General features: G+C 39.7%; 1 protein-coding gene across 3 annotated transcripts in view; it reads left to right on the forward strand.

Moving 5' to 3' along the window:
* The first annotated feature begins 4,894 nt into the window (after positions 1–4,894).
* The window catches only part of LOC102798221 (putative selection and upkeep of intraepithelial T-cells protein 1 homolog), a 30,323-nt gene continuing 14,027 nt past the window's right edge, over positions 4,895–21,190 (forward strand). The window contains exons 1-6 of one of the 3 annotated variants that reach the window (XM_006809534.3): positions 4,895–5,037; positions 8,058–8,405; positions 8,885–8,911; positions 9,349–9,624; positions 14,670–14,780; positions 15,268–15,348. In XM_006809534.3, coding sequence (XP_006809597.2) covers positions 4,962–5,037; positions 8,058–8,405; positions 8,885–8,911; positions 9,349–9,624; positions 14,670–14,780; positions 15,268–15,269 — 840 coding nt within the window. In that variant the 5' untranslated portion in view covers positions 4,895–4,961 and the 3' untranslated portion in view covers positions 15,270–15,348. Of the gene's footprint in view, positions 5,038–8,057; positions 8,406–8,884; positions 8,912–9,348; positions 9,648–14,669; positions 14,781–15,267; positions 15,349–21,190 lie in introns of those variants that run through there. The other 2 variants (XM_087841114.1, XM_087841111.1) reach the window with 2 other exon arrangements.

Here is a 21,190-nt window from a genome sequence, read left to right on the forward strand (position 1 = left end):
TGTTTATGTGTTTGATGTGTCTGAAGATCAGCCTGAGGGTGCACTCTGGCTTACTGTGTGGGTTTGAGGTTTTTCTTCAGAAACACATAGAATATAATTGAAACTTATCTTTTAAATCATTTCTCTCTTTTCTTCCTGGTTTGAAGTTTTTCATGTGTTTAATTTTTTGTTTCTTGATCTGCAAACATACATGATAGAACAGGACTGAGCACTGCTGTAGTGTGAGACTGCACTGTGACCCAAACACTGTTATTACTGATTTTTCCTAGTAAAAGATTAGTTGAGCAACGACAATGCAAAGATTGTTAGTAATGATAGCATTTGATACTACTTAATGTCTCCTGTTGGCACCTGACGAGGAGAATATTTCTTCTTTTAAATACTCTAGGAACAACGAGTAGGCCTGCGGTGCGAGAGTGAAGTGCTCTATTCTTGTTTGTACTTTTACATTTCCATCTAGTCATTAGTTTCAAACATATACTGATACAATCAGTATATGTTTGAAAGAATTTCTTCATAATTAATGAATAATTAGTTTTAGAATATCTACAGAACAAATTACATCACATGAATTTACTGCAGATTAAAACTTTTCCCTGTACTGATGCTGTCAGTTTGGATTTCATCAATCTGCTGAGAAATTAACACAAAGAAATTTATTGTGGTTTAATCCTGAGAGGCTGAGCTCTGCGCTCTTGTACACAGTTACTCTGTCATACACAAAATCTCTAAAGACAAAACCGAAGAGAAACAAAATACTCATCTGAGCTGTTTTTCTGCTCTATGAAAGACTGTCAGTCACCAAGTTTGTACTCGCAACCTTTTTTTTCATGTAATCACACCATCAGTTTAATGTCACCCTACTTTAAATATACAATCCTAACATAAGAAAGCAAATGTTGATCCTACAGATCCTTAAAGTTTAGATTAAACTCTACTTTTCCTTTTCATTCTAAAGTATAAGAGAAACTTTTTCAACAGCTGCTGCAGTTTTTCTTGAATAACAAAGAAAAAATGTGAAGTTGGTGAAGTTTTGAGGGTTAGCTTTAAACTTGATGTCTTCAGCAGTGTATCATCATTACTGCATCAACATCCCAGGTGCAGTTCTCAGCTCCTGGGTCGGGCCTCTGGCTGCCTGTGGTTCTGTGGGGCTCTTGGTCTTTGGTTGTGAGGCCTCCCTCCTTGTGCTGGGGTGGGTTATATTACACATGTACTCATGTAAATAATAAAGATAGATAAATGAATGAATGACAATACCCAGAGGAGCCTATAGAGAGTTCATTATAGAGCTCGTCTTTTCAAACCAAATACGAATATATGAGTATGAACGCACAACAGTGCAAAGCCAGGGTTTCATTCTTTATGAAGCTTGTTTTTTTTACTCTCACTTGATTCTTTCTCTGCTCTTCTGCCTTCATGAATCTGATTCTTGGAAGTCTGGCCTTCTGGATGATTGTTGTGTGATAAGCTTCTAAGTCACTGGTTTAACTCTGATTTTAATCAGGGTTTCTGAACAGTAGATGACAAAGCAGAATAACTAATTGTCCCACATTTTCCTTCATGCTGCTCACATGAAAAGTGAAAATGATTAGTGGTGCAAAAAGAAAACAAGTCATAAACTCCTCTTACTTCTTCCTGTTACTGTCATCAGTTCTCATGAATGCCTGCAGTTTCCTTGATAGCAGAGATGCTGCATCATGAAGATAATATGGTGTGAGTGCATGGATCAGTACAGCTCCTGACATACGGTCATTATTCCAAAGGCTGTCAGTTCTTGGAAGTCTGGCCTTCTGGATGACGTCCAGCTTGTTGTGAAATCTAATTTCCTGACAGGAAGTCTGTCGTTTAAAGTGAGAGTGGAGCTGAAATCTTTTTTTCTTTTGTTTAATGACTTCATAGCCTGGGTTGTAGTATCGTTCCTGTGTCTGACTTTGAGATAAAATTCAGTTGTGAATTCTCAGACTAGTCGTAATCTCATGTTTAATTTTAAATTGATTAGTCTCACCTTTCAAACACTCAGTTTATGTTTAAAAGAAATGTAAATTTCACTCTCCTCCTTTCACTAGATTCACTTCCTGAGTGGGGGATCTGATGCCATCAGAATGTAAAACATGTCATTTCCAGCATTCAGATACATGAAAACCTCACTGTGTGTACTATGATCCGCAGGTGGGTAATTGTACATTCCTACATGCAGACAGAAATATGGACCCAGATTTATCTGTTATGTTTATTTCAGCTTTGTTCTGAATGAGAGAGATTCGGGAGGATGAAGGACAGCTGAGTCTGGTGCTGCCAGAGGTTTCTTACTATTAAAAGAGAGTTTTTCTTTGCCACTGCAAACTGCTTTCATTTAAGTCAGCTTTATTGTCAAATGTATTGTCAACGTGGTCCATATGTACAGATCATACACAGGAATTTGAAATTGCAGTTCTCCCTCAGCCCTCAGTGTTACAGTAAAACAGTGGTTCCCAAACTTTTGTGCTAGGCCCCCCTTTGTTTTACAAGGAAATCTAAATCAATATTTGGTGTGACCACTCTTTGCCTTCTTCTAGGTACACTTGCACACAGTTTTTGAAGAAACTCTGATTGTGGGTTGTTCCAAACATCTCAGAGAACTAACCACAGATCGTCTGTGGATGTCGGCTTCCTCACATCTTTCTGTCTCTTCATGTAATCCCAGACACACTCGATGATGTTGACATCAGGGCTCTGTGGGGGCCACACCATCACTTCCAGTACTTATAGTTCTTTGTTACGCTGAAGATAGTTATTGACTATCTTTGCCTATGACTTTTGCACTGGCTTCCAATTGAATTTAGGATTCATTTTAAAGTTCTTTTATTGGTTTTTAAATCTTTAAATGGTCTAGCACCTGCGTATCTGTCTGATTTGCTGAAGCCCGATGTCCCCACTCGTTCGCTCCGGTCAGCTGAGCAGCTGTTGCTCTCAGTCCCCAAATCACGGCTGAAACTGAGAGGAGACCGAGCGCTCTCTATCGTGGCTCCTAAGCTTTGGAATAATCCTCTTCAAATTAGGGAATCGACATCAGTGCTGGTTTTTAAATCCAGATTGAAAACGCATTTTTATTCACTGGCTTTTGACTCAGTGGTTGACTGACTTGTATTTTATTGTTTTCGCTATGTTTATTATTTTATCATATTTATTATTCTTATGGTATCTATTATGTTTCTATTGTTCAGCACTTTGGTCAGCCTTGTGTGTTTTTAAAGTGCTATATAAATAGACGATGATGATGATGACTTTTGCAGTATGTTTGGCATTATTTCTGCTGCAGAATACATTTGGGACCAATAAACAATCATTTATATTTCTGAAAGCTTTCTTTGTTTACAGCGATTTTTCACACCTGCCTAAAACCTTTGCACAGTACTGTAAATATAATAAGATAAAAATAAAATAAAATAAGTCTTGTATAAAATACAATTGTGGCGTGGGTGTGGTCTCTGGCCAGCTGCAGAGGAGGGGTGACACAGTGAGCTCCCGGGGCGGCGCAGGGGCGGGGTCAACAGGTGTGCTGGGATCTGACATTGATTGTGTGTCTTTTTATGTTGGCAGTGACAGTCGGAGGGGGAGCGGACGTGACAGCACAAAGAGAGTGGGAGTGGCTGTGAATGAAACCACAAACTCCAAATAAAAGTTCTGCTGTCAAAATAGTCACTCCAGCGTATGTTTATTGGGTCAAACGCTACAACAATCTTATATAAGATTGGGGAGTCTTTTGTGAAGAGGTGTAGTTCTGCGCCTCAGAGCAAGCGAAGAATTCGTTTAGCTCATTTGGTAGAGAGGTGTAACCGACAGCAGTCTGTGGAGTGGGCTTGTAGTCTGTGCCACAGCTTCCGAGTATCTCTGCTGTCCATGAACCTCTGTGAAATCCTCCCGGAGTACTGCCTTTTCACCTCTCTGTTGCCACGTGACAGGTTTGGCCTTTGCTGTTCTTAGGCTCACCTCATCCCCAGCTCTGAAGGTTGCATTCCTCACCCTCAGAAGCCTGTTTTAAAAATGGATGGATATAAAATGATGGATTTAAAAGATGGATGTCGTTACTGTGAAAACACCCACTGGTTTTCCACTGAAACTAAATGTTTGTTTATTTGTTTTTTTTCTTTGAGTGATTGTTCAAGCCAGAAGTGACCATATACCAAAAAAATGATCAATTAATCAACAAATTCTATGATAGACTGGTGACCCGTTTGTGTCAACTTCACCTCTCACCCTGTGACAGCCAAGACTGGCTCAAGCCCCCCAGTGTACCTGAAATGAACAAGCAGTTAAGAAGATGGATTGATAGATGGATGAATTCATCCAAATTTCACCCTAAAAATAATCCATCTTCCATCCATCCTGTGCCTTTTATCCAGGTTTGGGTTGTGGGGACAGCAACCTAAGGAGATCTTTCCCGACAGCCACCTCGTCCAGCTCCTCAACTCTCCAGCATGTCCTGGGTCTGGTCTGGGCCTCCTCTCTAAAGGGCATACATACAAGAGGCATTAGATGCCTGAAGCAGCTCAACTGTCTCTGCTAGAGGAAATGCAGTTTTTGACTAATTTTATTTTCATGCAATGAAAAAGAAATTTGAAACATAAAGTTAAGCACGGTGGGACGGTGGTTAGCACTTCAGGTGGAAGTTAAGATTTGATTTAAATGGTAAGCCATGAGCATTTATTTTTCTTTTCTTTTCTTTTTTCCCCTCATTCTCATTACCGCAGGTCAGCTGTAGCACCCAGGAAACAGGTCATGTCCTTCATGAATCTTTCTCCCGTCAGCCTTTCTCTATGTCTGTCACAAAGCCACCGGAAGTGCAGTTATGGTTTACTGCTTTAAGAGAACAGAAACTCAAAGTGTTTTGGAGCGCGTCAGTGCGGGACGAGGAGTGGCTCCGAGCTCCGTTTTATTAAAGAGATCCTGTATCGTCTGAACGTTTGAGGGTTTCTGCAGACATGGAGCTTCTACCACTTCTGATTCTGAGCTTCTGTTTCCTAAATTTATCCGGACTGACGTTTGCTGCTGAATCCGGTAAGAAACTCATTGATTTAGACCGATCATGTGTGCAGGCGCAGTCACGTTTCACAGCAGCGGATGGAGCTTTAACGCTGCTCAGGCTGCTGCGTTAGTGGGTGGATGACTGCGGCATGTACACCTGTGACATCAGCTGTTAACGCAGCCGCGTTTTAGAGTAAAATAATAAGACGGCAGATTAATGTGCAGCATCTTCAACAATGAAACGAAACTATTTTCTTTGTTCTTTATGATCAAATACTTATGATTCCATTTGGAGGAGTTTTAATGTGAAGGAGTCGCGTGTTTGTTACTGCGCTGCATGTGTGTGTCTGATTGTGGACTTCTTCGTGGTGTGCTTATCTCCTTCTTAAATCATGCAGCAAATTACAATATTTAATTGTTCTTGGTTTCAATATTTTGAATCATAAAAAAACCCTAATTTGTTTTTAACTCTTTGGTCTCCCTGTATATGCAAAGTTTCAGGTGCATTTCTGGCTACTGCCGCCCCTTCCACCACTGACTTTTGCACTTTCGATAGTGACTCTTGATTGGCCAATTAAATGTCTTAACGCAACTGACCTTCCTATCCTCACTATGTGCTGCTTCTAGAATAAAATTTAATGTAGAAGTAGTGTTTGATAAAAATTGAGAAATACTGCTGCACCGTGAATAGCAACAACAACGAGTAACGGCTTTGTAACTTTGTGTTGAATGGTTTAGATATTTGATTTAAAAATAACTGTAAACAAAAGCAAAAGTTTCATCTCCTTCAGCAAATGAATATCAAAGGATATTTTCTATATTTTCTATCTGCACAATATACTCATATTACTAGAGTCATGGTAAAGTGGAACTATTATAAGAGTTCCACTATATATTAAAGTCATTGTTGTATTGTGTGATGGCATACATTTTATGAAGTACACATTTATGAACTGAACTTTAGCTCTTAAAATATTTCCTCAGTGCTTCTCAGTGCATTCATTAAAATAGAGTTTTTTCCGGAGTGTTTTGTTGGCAGAGAGGAATACTGGGAAATATATTTCCTGTACTTCCTGACATTGATCTGTCGTTTGTGTAAAATAACCACAGCAAGTGAATGCAGTCATATTAGCAGAAACAAATATGCAGAGAGTCTTCTGTAATGGACCTCACTCTTTGTCTTCTGACCTCGATGATGCAACACTGATTTTTCAGTGTCTTATAGAGTCCTTAGCAGCATTTTAAATTATGTAAGTATGCCTGAAATATGAATTTCAGATGTTTGTGTACTATGTGTTTTCGCAAAGGACTGAAACATTCTTATCACTGAAAATATGCACTCATGATGTAATGCCTACCTCTGACTGTGGTTATTGTCCATGGTGCTGTCCAAAAACTGTCATCCCTGAATGAAAAGCGTAGCATTTATGGCTGTCAAATGATTAAAATATTTAATCAAAATTAGTGGAGAAATATGCTGGATTTATACACATCTATGTTTATTATTGGTGCAGCAATCCAAAACAGTAGGAAATGCTATACAGAATATTCTGTAAAAGTATTGCATGCGCATAAAACATACCAAGAGCAGACTCACAAAAAACATCCCGTTCTAAGTGGGATCACAACAGAAAGACACAAAAACACAAATTAAATAAAATGCACACATCACAGAAGGATGTTTAATTCTGAACTATGATTCAGCCTGTAAAGTGAAGTTATGACATAGCTTCCAGTTTACTGTCTCTCCCTTTGTATTCAGTGGAAGCTCAGCAACCAACCTCTTTTTCCTTCCTTTTTTGTGTTAATGCTTCATTATCTTATTACCTTTGACAGTGTGTGTAGGTGAAAGAAATAGAGAGAGAATGTGACATTTAACTCCGGTACATTGTGTTGGTAAAGGTCCTAAATTATTGAACTTAAACCCATATTAATTGTTTTTTCAGATCAGAAGTCCAACAACAACACAAATGCTGCAGTCACATGCTAAAAATATATGTATATATATAAAATATGAGTACAGAGTAAATCTCACCAGGTTGTCTGAAGAGTGAGCTTCATGAACCCACTCCAAAAACAAATCAGGAAGATGGAGAGGTCACATTTGGGCGACCGTGGCTCAGGGGGTTGGGAAGCGTATCTGTAACCGGATGGTCGCCGGTTCGATCCCCGTCCTCTCTGTCCTGGTCGTTGTGTCCTTGGGCAAGACACTTTACCCTGCTGCCTACTGGTGTGGCGATATGGCAGCCTCGCCTCTGTCAATCTGCTACAACTATAGCTGCCTCCACCAGTGTGTGAATGAATAGTGGCATTGTAAAGCGCTATATAAATCCAATCCGTTATTATTATTTATACTGAACTTTGTGATCGTAGCCAAAAACAGTAAGAAAGAAAGTCAGAGCAGAGAAAAATAAGCAGTAACTCACAGATATGTCAGGGCTGCTCTCAGCTGAAACTGTTATAGATCATTATTACAGTTGTAAAGCTGAGGAATCAGACTTTTTTAGATTAGAAAATGAATCATGAATGATCTGATATTTTTGTTTACAAAAAAAATAAATACAGTTTGGTCACAGTATGATTGTTACTGAGGTGGAGCTGTGTGCTGGTAGGATGGAGGAGCATTACTGTAACAGCTCATGAAGTACATGAAGTAAAGATGAGCTATTGTACTCATTTCCAGCTCCATACATTATTCTTGGACACGACTGGAACAGTTTAGCATGATTTACAGTTCACAATAATCCTTGTTTATCTCAGTCTGGGCCTTGGTGCAGCCTCCGAGCTCATCCTCTCTGAAACAAGCTCTTCAGCTCCTTCAGCCTCCATTTAAACCAGTCATACAAACTGTGGGGCTACAGGTGGGACTGTGATGACAACAGGAAAATATGAAGAGGAAGTAAACTAAAAAAATATGATTTTTGTAAGGGTAAAAAGAATGATCATGACTGATAAAAATCAAGGGTGAACTTTCTTCTGATTGGCTGCCCCTGCCTCATATCTGACTTTTCCTTCTATCCTCATCACTGTTTAATTCATGTTTTGTCTTTCAGGGACACCTGTGACCAGAGTGACGGTGAAAGAAGATGATGGTGTCATTTTACCCTGCTCCCTCAGCACCAATGAGAACATTGAGTCAATGCTGTTTGACTGGAAGATAGAAGGAACAGTTCCACAAAAGAATGTGTTCCTGTATGATGATGGCAAATATTACAATAATGGCCTCTCAGGTCAAGACGAGGAGTTCAAAGATCGAGTCTCACATTTTCCAGAAGAGTTAAAGCATGGCAACGCGTCTATAAGAATAAAAAAAACTAGGTTGGAGGACAACGGAACCTATTTATGTAAATTTCCAAAACTGAAGCCAGAAATCAGAACATTCCACATTGAGCTTGTTGTTGGTGAGTGCTGTTATAAACCAGCTGATTATTTACAGATGAAATGGTCAGCATGCACATCTGGCAGGGCCTCACTCCTACAGCACAACTGCATTAATATTCAGTGAACAAAACTGAGACCTTCCATGTGCATGCTGGTCCTGCGCCTGTCTACTTATCAGAAATCTGAGGTGTCCATGGAGTCTTTAGTAAACAAAATAAAATAAATAATTGTTCATGTCTTCCGAAATATCAGATACACAACTGTTCAAAGTGTTTTCTGACTGTGTGATTATGACACATTCGTGACCATAAACTAGCCTCTTGTTTAAATGTATCAGGACATTTATTTAATCTGTGACTGTGCCTTCTCTTTTAGTTTAGGATTATGAAAACTGTATATAGCAAGTTAACATGTCTGGGTTTCTTTTCTCTTGTTTTATTTAACTGCCAACTTGATGATAACACAATCACCTCTAACATGTGTGTTTTTTCCCTTTCAGAGCCCATATTAAAGGTCCGAATTAATGGTGAGTTCTCTTAGTTTACGTCGCTAATCTTTACGTCCTTGTGTGTATATATGAACTGATAGGTAAATACTGAACAATACTTTTACCATCTTATGGTTAGAACCATATAAAATATCTGCAGATTATCTTTATAAACAGTCCGAACAAACATTTTATTTTATTTTATTTTTTGTATGCTTTGTAAATATTAAGGATTACTTAATTAGGATTCATTCATAATCAGTTCAGTAACTGTGAATCTGTTATAGATCAGACATTGTCTTAATTGCACAACTACCATATAGCTTACAAATGCTCAACACTATCTCATCCCTCTCAGTGTCTTGGTTCAAATTTACAGTAACCTCTAGTTATATTTTTAAGAGAAGTCTGCATTAAAATATATTTTTATATTGTCGATTGATCTCTTGATTAATCTGTCTATCATGTTTTCACAGGTGCAGCAGAACCTTTTGTTACAATTCTCAATCACACAAACAATTGGGCGCTCCTTAAGTGTGATGTTAAGGGTGCTTCCCCCAAACCTACAGTCGAGTGGTGGGACAGTAACAATCAGATCATTCCTTCTGATCAGCCACATGTCTCTGAAATAGGAAACCGCTTCTACATCAGCCTCAATACTACTGTGAAAAAGGATGACCACTATCGCTGTGTTGTCAAACAGGAGAAAATCCACCATCAAACACATACGGAAATCTACATCCGTTTGAATGGTGAGTGGTATTTTAATCATTAGATGATTCCAATAATTGTTGCAGTTCAAAAATGTGAACACATGCTCAGAGTGAATGCAAAGAATGATGTCTGCACAGAAACAAAAGATGAAATAAAATGTTACTCGGGTGAAAAAAGAAGTGGTGTGCGATAAAATACTCTAACTTTAATCTTAATTCAACTCATAACTGATTTTGTTTGTATATAAGAATTCTTACAGGTATCATTACATTCAGCTATTATATCAGTGTTACACATGATACATGGTCTGATTATATTACTTATTTATTTTTTATGTCTTGTAGCAAATGTTTGAGGGCAGAAACTAAAAAGTAAGATGACACCCATTGCACATCTGAGCTCTGTCTCATTAAGGAATCATTTCCCTTCTCTCTGGAAGTTTCAAACTCCCATCTCTTTAGAGACTGTGTCAGCTCTTAAACAGACAAAAACAGTAAAAAAAAAAAAAAAAAAAGACAAACTAAAAATTGTTACAAATAAAAAAAAAATAAAATAAACAATCACAAAGAAAGAACAATACAGTATCCACATCTGAACCAAAGAGTAAAACAGTGAAATGTGGATTATTAAATATTAGGTCTCTCTCCTCCAAGTCTCTGTTAGTACATGACTTAATAATTGATCAACAAATTGATTTACTCTGCCTTACAGAAACCTGGTTGCAGCAGGATGATTCTGTTAGTTTAAATGAATCAACACCCCCGAGTCATTCTAACTACCAGAAATCTCGAAGCACAGGTCGAGGGGGCGGTGTGGCAGCAATTTTACACACCAGCCTATTAATCAACTAAAGACCAAGACAGACTTTTAATTCATTTGAAAGCCTGATGCTTAACATTGTCCACCCCAGCTGTGAAACTCAGAAACCAGTCTTACTTGTTATCATTTATCGTCCACCTGGGCCTTACACAGAGTTTCTGTCTGATTTCTCAGACTTTATATCTGATTTAGTTCTGAGCTCAGATAAAATAATTATTGTGGGTGATTTCAACATTCATGTAGATGCTAAAAATGACAGCCTCAACATGGCATTTAATCTGTTGTTAGACTCAATTGGTTTCTCTCAAAATGTAAAAGAACCCACCCACCACTTTAATCACACTCTAGATCTTGTTTTAACATATGGCATAGAAACTGAACATTTAACAGTGTTTCCTGAAAACCCTCTCCTGTCTGATCATTTCCTGATAACATTTACTTTTACAATAATTGATTACACAGCAGTGGAGAGTGGACTTTATCACAGTAGATGTCTTTCTGAAAGCGCTGTAACTAAGTTTAAGAATATAATCCACCCACTGTTATGTCCTTCAATACATGTAGCCTAAAGCAGATGACTCGTAAGCTGGCGAGGAAATGGCGTGTCACAAATTTAGAAGATCATCATTTAGCCTGGAGAAATAGTTTGCTGATTTATAAGAAAACCCTCTGCAAAGCCAGAACAGCTTACTACTCATCACTGATTGAAGAAAATAAGAACAACCCCAGGTTTCTCTTCAGCACTGTAGCCAGGCTGACAAAAAGTCAGAGCCAACCATTTTTTTAAAAAGTACTAGTAATGACTTCATGAACTTCTTCACAAGTAAAATTTTAACCATTAAAGAAAAAAATGCTCATAATTATCTCATAGATGTAACATTATCTACAGCTACTTTCAGTACCATTGATATTCATTTAGACTCTTTTTCTCCAATCGATCTTTCTGAGTTAACTTCAATAATTACTTCCTCCAAACCATCAACGTGTCTTTTAGACCCCATTCCTACAAAACTGCTCAAAGAAGTCCTGCCATTAATTAATGCTTCAGTCTTAAAAATTATCAACCTATCTCTAATAATGTCTTGATGCATGCTCAATTATCCAGGTAAAGAAATCCCAAAAAGTTGATTCTGTTCATCTGGACGTAGCATTTTCCTTGGGAGAAACGTTTCGTCACTCATCTTAGTGACTTCTCTAGTCTCAGTTGACTGCAGATTTCCCCAACCTTATAAACAGTACCTTTGCACAATGACTGAAACTAGCCCACTAGATGAACAATAGGATGTGAGGTCAGTTTCTTGATCAGTAATATGTAAATTGTTATATGTAATATGTAAATTGATCAAAGACTATTGTTCATTGATCCTTACTGATCGGCCATAGTCATCTGCGCCCCTGGCCTATGGACCACTTTGAATTTAAAGTACCGTAAAGCTCAACACCACCGGGTGATTCTAAGAAGAGAAGCGCTCCCCCTCCTCCTGCTGGGACATGCCCGAAACACCTCACCCAGGAGGCACCCAGGAGTCATACTTGCCAGATGCCCAAACCACCTCAACTGTGTCTTTTCGATGTGGAGGAGCAGTGGCTCTACCCTGAGCCCCTCCTGAATGGCCGAACTCCTCAGCTTATCTCTAAGCGAGAGGCCTGCCATGCTTTTGAGAAAGGATTTTCTGCTGCTTGTATCCATAATCTCATTCTATTGGTCACTTTCCAAAGCTTGTGACCATAGTTGAGACGAGGGACGTATCAAGAGCTTTACTTGTTACGCTCATGTCTCTCTTCACCATGACAAACTGGTACAGTGTCAGCATCACTGCAGCCACAGCACCAATCCATCTGTCAATCTCCCGCTCACCTCACTTGTAAAAAAAAGACCCAGAGATACTTTAACTCCTCTAATTGGGGCAGTAACTCTTTTCTGACCCGGAGGGGGCACTCCACCCTATTCCAGCTGAGGACCGTGGCCTCAGACTTGGAGGTGCTGACTCTCCGCTGCCGCTTCACACTCACCTGTACACCTGATGAAACCAACACAACTACATCTTCTGCGAAAAGCACAGATGAGATTCTGAGACCGCCTAAGTGGAAGCCTTCCGCCACTTGGCAATGCCTAGAAATTGTGTCCATAAAAATTATGAATAGAATTGGTGACAAAGCACAGCCCTGGCGGAGTCCACCACCCACCAGGAACGCGTCCAACTTATTACTGGCTATGTTGACTAAGCTCTTGCAACGGTTGTATAAGGATCGAATGGCTCATAGAAATGGGCCAGACACCCCATACTCCTGAAGCACCTCCCACAGAATACTCAGAGAGACATAATTAAATCCCATCTCCGAGTAAACAGCACACCTATAGATAGAGATGGGAACTGATAAGATTTTCATGATCCCGATTCCATTTTTGATTAGGTTTAACAATTCGATTCTTTATCGATTCTCCTATCGATTCATATTTTTAAGAAGGAGAACACACAGGTCGATTAGCTTAGAACTTTGTTTTATATCTTATCTTTGAACAAGGTAGAAATTTATGGGTAGCATGACCTTACAAACTCAACAGTGAGATCTTAAGAGATCCACAGCCCATGGCTCCTTGATGGGGTGCCACGGGGTCCCCAGAAAAATTTTTTTGTAAATGTAAAATAATAATAATAAAACAAGTATTCTTCTGTAGCAATAACAAAGTATAACATAAATTATTCTTTTGCAATTACACAAGAATGTCCAGTAACATTTACACTCTTCTTTTTAGAACTATATATGAGATGAGCACTCAAAAATAAAATTACATCAGCCAGCAACAAATACAATCAACTCAAGTCCAATGGAACTGTGCACTGTACAATTCTGCAACTATCAACTATGGAGAATTAAAAATTCTTTTGCGGAAATAAAAGCATATCTGCTTTTTCAGGAAGGATATGTGATCTTTTTGGACTCATGGTCTCTCCAGCTGTGGAGAACACACTCTCAAACGAGGTGGAGGATGCTTACACACACAGAAAGCTTTCAGCCAGTCTTGACAGCAGGGCCAGAGTCTCTCTCTTGCTCCACCACCATAGGGTGGGGTTATCCTTGCAGGGGATGGGGGTCAGGCTTCTATACAGCTGGATCTCTTGATCTCTTTTGCTTTACTGGCAGCGCCTGAAATTAAATGGACATAATAAAAATTAAGCAAAAAAATGAACAATCCATGACATCTAAATTATCATCACAATGAGCTAAACTTAGTTTTCTTCATCCTCATCTTCATCTTCGAGCAACTCTCCCTGTGTCAATCAAACTAAGTACCACAGATCCATAGATGAAAGGTCTCACAATGGAAATGTGCTACAATGAAAGACACTGTCATAGTGAAATACCTCATCTGCTCCTGCCTCTGAGTTTGCCACAATAGCTGCTTCCCTGATCCTGTCCCAGACTTCATCCTTATCCACTTTGGATTTAAATCAGGGGTCCAAAATTGTGGCCTTCTCCAGAAATTTCTGGATATCAGTGTCCTTAAATTTTAAAAAGGGAGGAAAATGTGACATCATGACTATCCTTAAGTATTTATAACTGTCTTTTTATTTATGATACAGTGGCTTGCAAAAATATTCGGCCCCCTTGAACTTTTCCACATTTTGTCACATTACAGCCACAAAAATGAATCAATTTTATTGGAATTCCACACTTTTCCAATTTTATTGGAACACACCATCCCCACTGTCAAATATGGTGGTGGCAGCATCATGCTCTGGGGGTGCTTCTCTTCAGCAGGGACAGGGAAGCTGGTCAGAGTTGATGGGAAGATGGATGGAGCCAAATACAGGGCAATCTTGGAAGAAAACCTCTTGGAGTCTGCAAAAGACTTGAGACTGGGGCGGAGGTTCAGCTTCCAGCAGGACAACGACCCTAAACATAAAGCCAGGGCAACAATGCAATGGTTTAAAACAAAACATATCCATGTGTTAGAATGGCCCAGTCAAAGTCCACATCTAAATCCAATCGAGAATCTGTGGCAAGATCTGAAAACTGCTGTTCACAAACACTGAAACAAGAACCGGTTTTCGATTCCCATCCCTACCTATAGAGTGGTTGGGCAAACTCCCATGCACCCTCAAGTATCCTTGAGAGGATAAATCAAAAGAGGAAAGCAGAAGCAGAACCAATCTGTTAGCTGTGGAGATGAACCGGAGGATGTTTTTGTTTGTTGAATATTTGTTCGTGACATGCAGTCACAGTCTGAATTACACAAATGTTTTCTCTTCTATTTCAGAACAAAACACTGGATGGATGATTGTGGCTGGTATTCTTGCTGTTGCTCTTGCTGTTGCGCTTGTTGTAGTTGGGATTCTTACCTGGCGTTTAAGACAAAACGAAACACAATGTAAGTCAAATGCATTCATGAACATACTCATATTTCTGTCTGGCTGTCATGTTTACAATCTTGTTTATTGTACTTTTTTTTTTTTTAAATAATGAATGAAACACACACTGAAATGAACTAAAGCTTATTTCATGCAAGCAAGTGAAGAAAACCAAACTAAGTGGTCAAAGCTGTCATTTTAATATTTAAGGCTGCTGATTGGTTCACAGTGTGAGCTTGCGAGGAAAGAGAGGAGGAACACACTATAGAGGCTGATGAAGATGGTTAAAAAGCAAACTTCACGATTTATTAATAAAGACAGTTTTGCATTTGATCATGTCATCATGACAAAATTGGGTAAATGTGCCCACTGTATGTATGTTATGTTATAGCAACAAGGATCTCAAACATGCACGTGTCACTGTGCACTCCACTACTTAAATACATAGCGCTACATTTCACCTCACCTATGACTGTTTTAAATGCAGTTTTATTTTCCAATCTGCAGAAACACAACAAAGAGGATCCATCTGAGCCCTCACCCAAGGAATGGAAAATCATTGCTGAATTAAGTGAGCCCATGTGAAGTATAGTATATGGTGTTTGTGTGTTTGTTTTATGAGAACCAAATTAAGTTTTGCAGCACAACAGTAAGGACATGTTGGATTATTTTTGTTTTTTAAGCACTTTGAAAGTTCATAACAATGTTGAATCCTGTTGTTTAGCAGATGATTAAAAGTGAGGGTGGAGGGATGTAGTTTCTGTTGCATTTGAGGGGTACCAGCTAGATATAGTTGGGCTCACCTCAGTGCATGGCTTGGGCTCTGGAACTAGTCTCCTGGAGAGGGGCTGGACTCTGTCTCAGTCTGGAGTTGCCCTTAGTAGGAGGCGGTGGGCTGGGATGGGTATCCTAGTATTCCCTTGGCTTGCTGCCTGTACGTTAGGGTTTCCCCCGGTGGGCAAGAAGGTTTGTTAACTCCGCCTTTGGGTCAGGGAATGGGTCCTGACTGTCATATGTGCTTATGTGCCGAATAGCAGTTCAGAGTACCCAGCCTTCTTGGATTGCCTGGGTGGGGTGCCTGAGGGTGCTCCACCTAGGGACTCTGTTGTCCTACTGGGAGACTTCAGCGCTGATGTAGGCAACGACAGGGAGACCTGGAGGGGCGTGATTGGGAGGAACAGCCTCCCAGATATGAACCAGTGTTTTGTAACTGGACTTCTGTGCAAACCTCAATTTGTCCATAACGAACACCATGTTCAAACATAAGGGTCCCCATAAGTGCATGTGGCACTGGGACCCCCTAGGCCGCAGGTCGATGATCAATTTTGAAATTGTATCACCAGACCTGTGGGCATATATTCTGGACACTCAGGTGAAGAGAGGGGCTGAGCTGTCAACTAATCACCACCTGGTGGACCTGGCGCACCTAAACGTATAGTGAGAGTGCCCTCAGAACGCCTGGCAGAGGCCCTGGTCCACAAGATCTTCAACTCACACCTCTGGCAGAGCTTCAACAGCATTCCAAGGGAGACTGGGGACCAGTGTTGGTAAAGTTACTTGAAAAAAGTAATTAGTTACTAGTTACTGATTACTTCTCCAAGAAAGTAATCCTGTTACTTTACTGATTACTTATTTTGAAAAGTAATTAGTTACTTTTTTATTACATGATACACAACCTGAATACGTAACAGCCCAGTTCTTTTTTTTTTTTTTCTTTTAAAACTTTTTTAAATTATTTTTAATCTTTTAACCTTATGCATATTGCATCAAGCAAAAAGTAAATTATATGCAACAGGTAAACCAATTTTCTGCATATTCCAGCACATAAGATAAAATTATTTTTTGTGTTTATACTCACTCTTTCAAATAGATGCATGTTAAACAGAGAGAAAAAAATAAAATCTTAAGTCTGCCTTACCAAAGTCTTTTTTTACCGGTTTAGCAGAAGTGGGGTGGGTGGAGGTTTGCCCGGTGCCGAAGCGGTCATGTCAGTGGAGGACCCGGGGGTTTCTCTGTGAATTTCACATTCCTATGGCAGTGTGCTAGGTACTTGCTCAGAAGTTTAGGGGGTTTTTTTAGCTGTAAGAAGATGTTTTCGTCCACGCAGAGTGTACAGTGGACACTACTGTTTTTGTCACTTTTTACGGAATCAAACTCAAAGTAAGGTCAGTACTTCCACGCTTTAAACGCTACAAGGAAGCACTCCATATTATCCATTGTTGATCTGCTGTCTGTTACTACAGTTGTGACACCCGCTTACATCATGACCATTAGACACTCTTGTAAACAAAATCATAGTTTATTAACGCAGTAAAGCAGCGTACTTATGGGAAAGTAACACTAATCTAATTACTTTTTTGCAGTAGTAATCCCTTACTTTAATTACTTGAAAAAGTAATCCGATTACAAACGCATTACTGCCCATCTCTGCTGGGGACATTGAGTCAGAATGGACAATGTTTAGCACCTCTATTACTGAAGTTGCTGCACTGAGCTGCGGCCGCAAGGTGGTTGGTAACCCCTGAACCAAAAGGTGGACACCAGAGGTGAAGGGAGCCACCAGGCTGAAGGAGTCCCAAAGGCTTGGTTAGCCTATGGGACTTCGGAGGCATCTGATAGGTACCAACAGGCCAAGTGGAATGCGGCTCAGGCAGTGGCTGAATCGAAAACTCAGGTGTGGGAGGAGTTCGACTCATCCATTTCTGGGGGTGAGTTCACTGTGGCAGTTAAACAACTCCTAGGTGGCAGGGCCGCTGGGGTGGATGAGATTCGCCTTGAATTCCTGAAGGCTCTGGATGTTGTAAGGCTATCTTGGTTGACATGCCTTTACAATGTTGTGTGGTGATTAGGGGCAGTACCCCTGGATTGGCAGACCAGAGGGTGTTTCCCAACTATAGGAGAATCACACTCCTCACCCTCCCAGGGAAAGTCTATGCCAGGGTGCTAGAAAGGAGAAATTACTGCTGTTGTTAGTCCATGAGAGATCTGAGGTCATCAACCTTTGTTTTCCTCTTCTACAGCAGTTTAATAGGATGGAGTAGAGAAATGTCTTCACCTTCTCTTTCTCTTGATGCATAAAATGTTACTAATAAAGAAAGCTACTTTCCGTTGCCACAGCAGATAGCACCACATGTTTGATGCTTCTTTTAAATGGTTACTAACCAAACCAAAGAGGATTTGTGTTTCTGGCTGCACTAGTATTTTTCCAAGATTAGTGTATGATATTTTTTCCCTTTTACTCATATTTCAGTAAATATTTAAATAACATTTGAAAGGAAATTTGTCTGATAACAGCAGGTTTTTCAAGCATCTGTCTCAAGTTTAACAAGTTTTGTCTTCTAACTATAAAGATACATCAACTATAACCCTGAGCGGTTCTGCTATAAATAAATGTCAGTATTTTGCAACTGTTTAAAAAAAGAAACACACCAAGAAAAACAAGAAGATATGCATTTTTTAAATCTGTTTATTATTGTAGTTGGTTTTTTTTTATGCTAAAGCAAACTCTCAGGATACACACACTGAATTAAATGTTGTTAATGATGTCTGATATTGGAATTGCTCGAAAATTATTTTTATGGTTCAAACTCATCATTTCCAAATACATTATAATTTTTCACAGTGCTCAAGGATTTCTAAATAAAATATCAAAATGGTAAACTATTGTGACTGTTTTGGGTGTTTGTGTATGTGTGTGTATGTGTCTTTAAAGTTCATGTAATCAACTTAGGAAGACTCAAGAAGAGAAAGGCAGATTAGGCTTTGCTGAAAATACCTAAAAGAGCCTGGCAAGCTCAGAAAAAAATATCAGATGTAACCAAGTTGAACTTTTACCAGAATGGTGTACACCACCTCATCTGTCAAAGTGGATGCAGTGTTATTGCATGGCTATGTGAAAACGGGTCACTATGTTTACTGATGATGTGATTGTGATAGAACTAGCAGGGTGAATTCTGAGTTGATTCATTCTTCAATGGCCAAGCCAGTCAGTTGGTTTCAGTTGGTAAATATGCAGCTTAAAAAATTAAAGGAATACTTTTAAAACACATCAGATCTCAATGGGAAAAACTGTGCTGGATATGTCTGTGAATGTTCTCAGTCATCCAGGTCGTCGTAGTCAAAGGAGCTTGCAAAGAAAAGCGTCTGGACTTCTTTAAGTTACTTGAAGACGTTTCAACTCTCATCCGACGTGGCCAAACTCTGGCTGATTGGGACCCACACCCAGTTTCACACCTTGGCTCAGGCGATTAGAGGATCATCAGGGGGTCCTTTTGTCCCTCTGTGGGGGGAAACTCCCACTAGGTTTATATCTGGGACTCTCCACCATTTGACCTTAGAACTGAAGAAGCCTCTCGGATGAAGGTGAAACGTCTTCAAGCAACTTAAAGAAGTCCAGACGCTTTTCTTTGCAAGCTCTTTTGACTGTGCTGGATATGTACAAACTAATTTCTGATATGCACTGGGTAAAGTGTTACGAGATTTTACGGATGCTACATCGTTGGATGGAAATGAAAATGATCGATCTACAGAAGTATGAATTTAAAGAATGATACCATCTAGCCAGGGCCTTTCGTAGTGAAGTTTGCATGTTCTCCCCTTGTCTGTGTGGGTTCTCTCTGGGTACTCTGGCTCCCTTTCACTGTCAAAAGACATTCAGTTAGTGGGGCTGGATTAATTCTTGATTCTAAATTGTCCATAGGTATGAATGGTTGTCTGTCTCTGTGTTAGCTCTGAAACAAACTGCAGCCTCCTGTGACCCTGAATTGGATAAGTTGATAAATGGTTTTATCTTTTTAAATGAAATATAAAACTCCAAAGTATCTGCAGTCACACAGGAATCTGGTAAATGTGATAAATACACCTGAGGTCCTTTTAAAATTTGACACGGGGTAAGTAACTCTCAGTAGAGGCACCAATAACAGCTCTCCTGAGTGAGAGACATGATATGTATAATCAACACAGTGTAACTCTTATTATCCATACTTTGTACACAACAAATTAACAGACTAACTGGATTGACAGTTAGTCTGTGACTGTGCACAAAGATCATCAACTATAAGGACTAAGGCTGCACCACAGGACCTGACTAGGGGTGGACTGGCCAGCCAGGAGCACTGGGACACAATCGCTTAAGGGGTATTTTTGTGCAGTCAAACACCGACTGCACACTTTTGGTGTTTGTTGCCCGTCTCCTTACCCCCCCCATCTCTCTCTTTGGTGAGGCAGACAGGATGAAACAAGGTTGAAAAGCAGAAAGATGGGGGAGGTGTTATGGAGCTGAACGTAAATGGAAGAGGGTCAAATTGCAGGTGTCTCTTCAAATCTTAAAGGACTGCTGGCATCTCTATCAGGATACGGTCAAAGAGACTAAAAGGGAATACTTCTCCAACATCATTTCCTCCAACAGTCAAAATCCATGTGTGGTATTTAACACCACTGATTTAGTTTTAAATGCGCCACAAAGTTGCTGTTTGGAGGCCTGCAGCTGATGGTGACCCCAATTTTTCTCAAATATCTGTCTCAGCTGCACCTGATCCCGTTCCTGTTGTGTTTGTCCCATCATCCCCTTTCCAATGTAGACCCTGAGAATGGTGGGGGTGCAGTGGGTAAGCAACACCAACTGGGCCAGCAGGCACAACTGACAAGGTGTTGGGGTAGAGCACCCACTCAGTATGGTGAATGGGTCACTTAGTTTTGTTCATCACAATGGACAGCTCCAATTTGGACAAGAGGCTCAGTTCAACTTTTAAGTCATTTTAGTCTCCTACAGTGTTAACAAACATTTTTCAACCAAAGTTATATTTTTTTGTTATTGTTCTAATGTTTAAAAGAAAGGGCCACTAACTGAAGAGTCAATAGGTTGTTTATATGCAATCTTTGGTTTGTATTTGTTTCCTCCTCAATGCTAGGGATCAGTTAGTGTTATTCCCGGTCACTATATAATAAATAACATTGTGTAATTTCTTTCCCACTTTAAAGCACTTATAATGTTTATTAGTGCACACATGTGTACACCTTAGATGAGCTAACTTTATCACTGAGATTTATTATTTAATAGTAAATCCTGCCTCATATATACAGTAATGGTTGGGACAGCCATCTTGTGGATTTAAAGGGATTGTGCATGGTAATGCTGGAGTGGAATTATTGTTTAATTGCCAATTGTGTGTGCTGCCTGACGTGTGACCTCAGAGGAAATGCACAGTAGTATTATTGTTCTGGAAATTAACTGGAGAGCGACTGGGAACTATTTTGCAAGCTACAGCCAGTGTGCAATGCAAAACTTAAAGCCTAATCACTTCAGTAATCCAGTGCTCCCATGGTTTTTCTGTGGTGTGCCTCACTACATTTATATACAACATAAAATGGGAAGGGGATTAACCCCAAAGAGGACAATTTCAGCTCTGGAGGAAGCATCTCTCCTGTGTCC

Source organism: Neolamprologus brichardi, chromosome 5 (assembly GCF_056152115.1).
Source record: "Neolamprologus brichardi isolate AB-2024 chromosome 5, ASM5615211v1, whole genome shotgun sequence".
NCBI lineage: Eukaryota > Metazoa > Chordata > Actinopteri > Cichliformes > Cichlidae > Neolamprologus > Neolamprologus brichardi.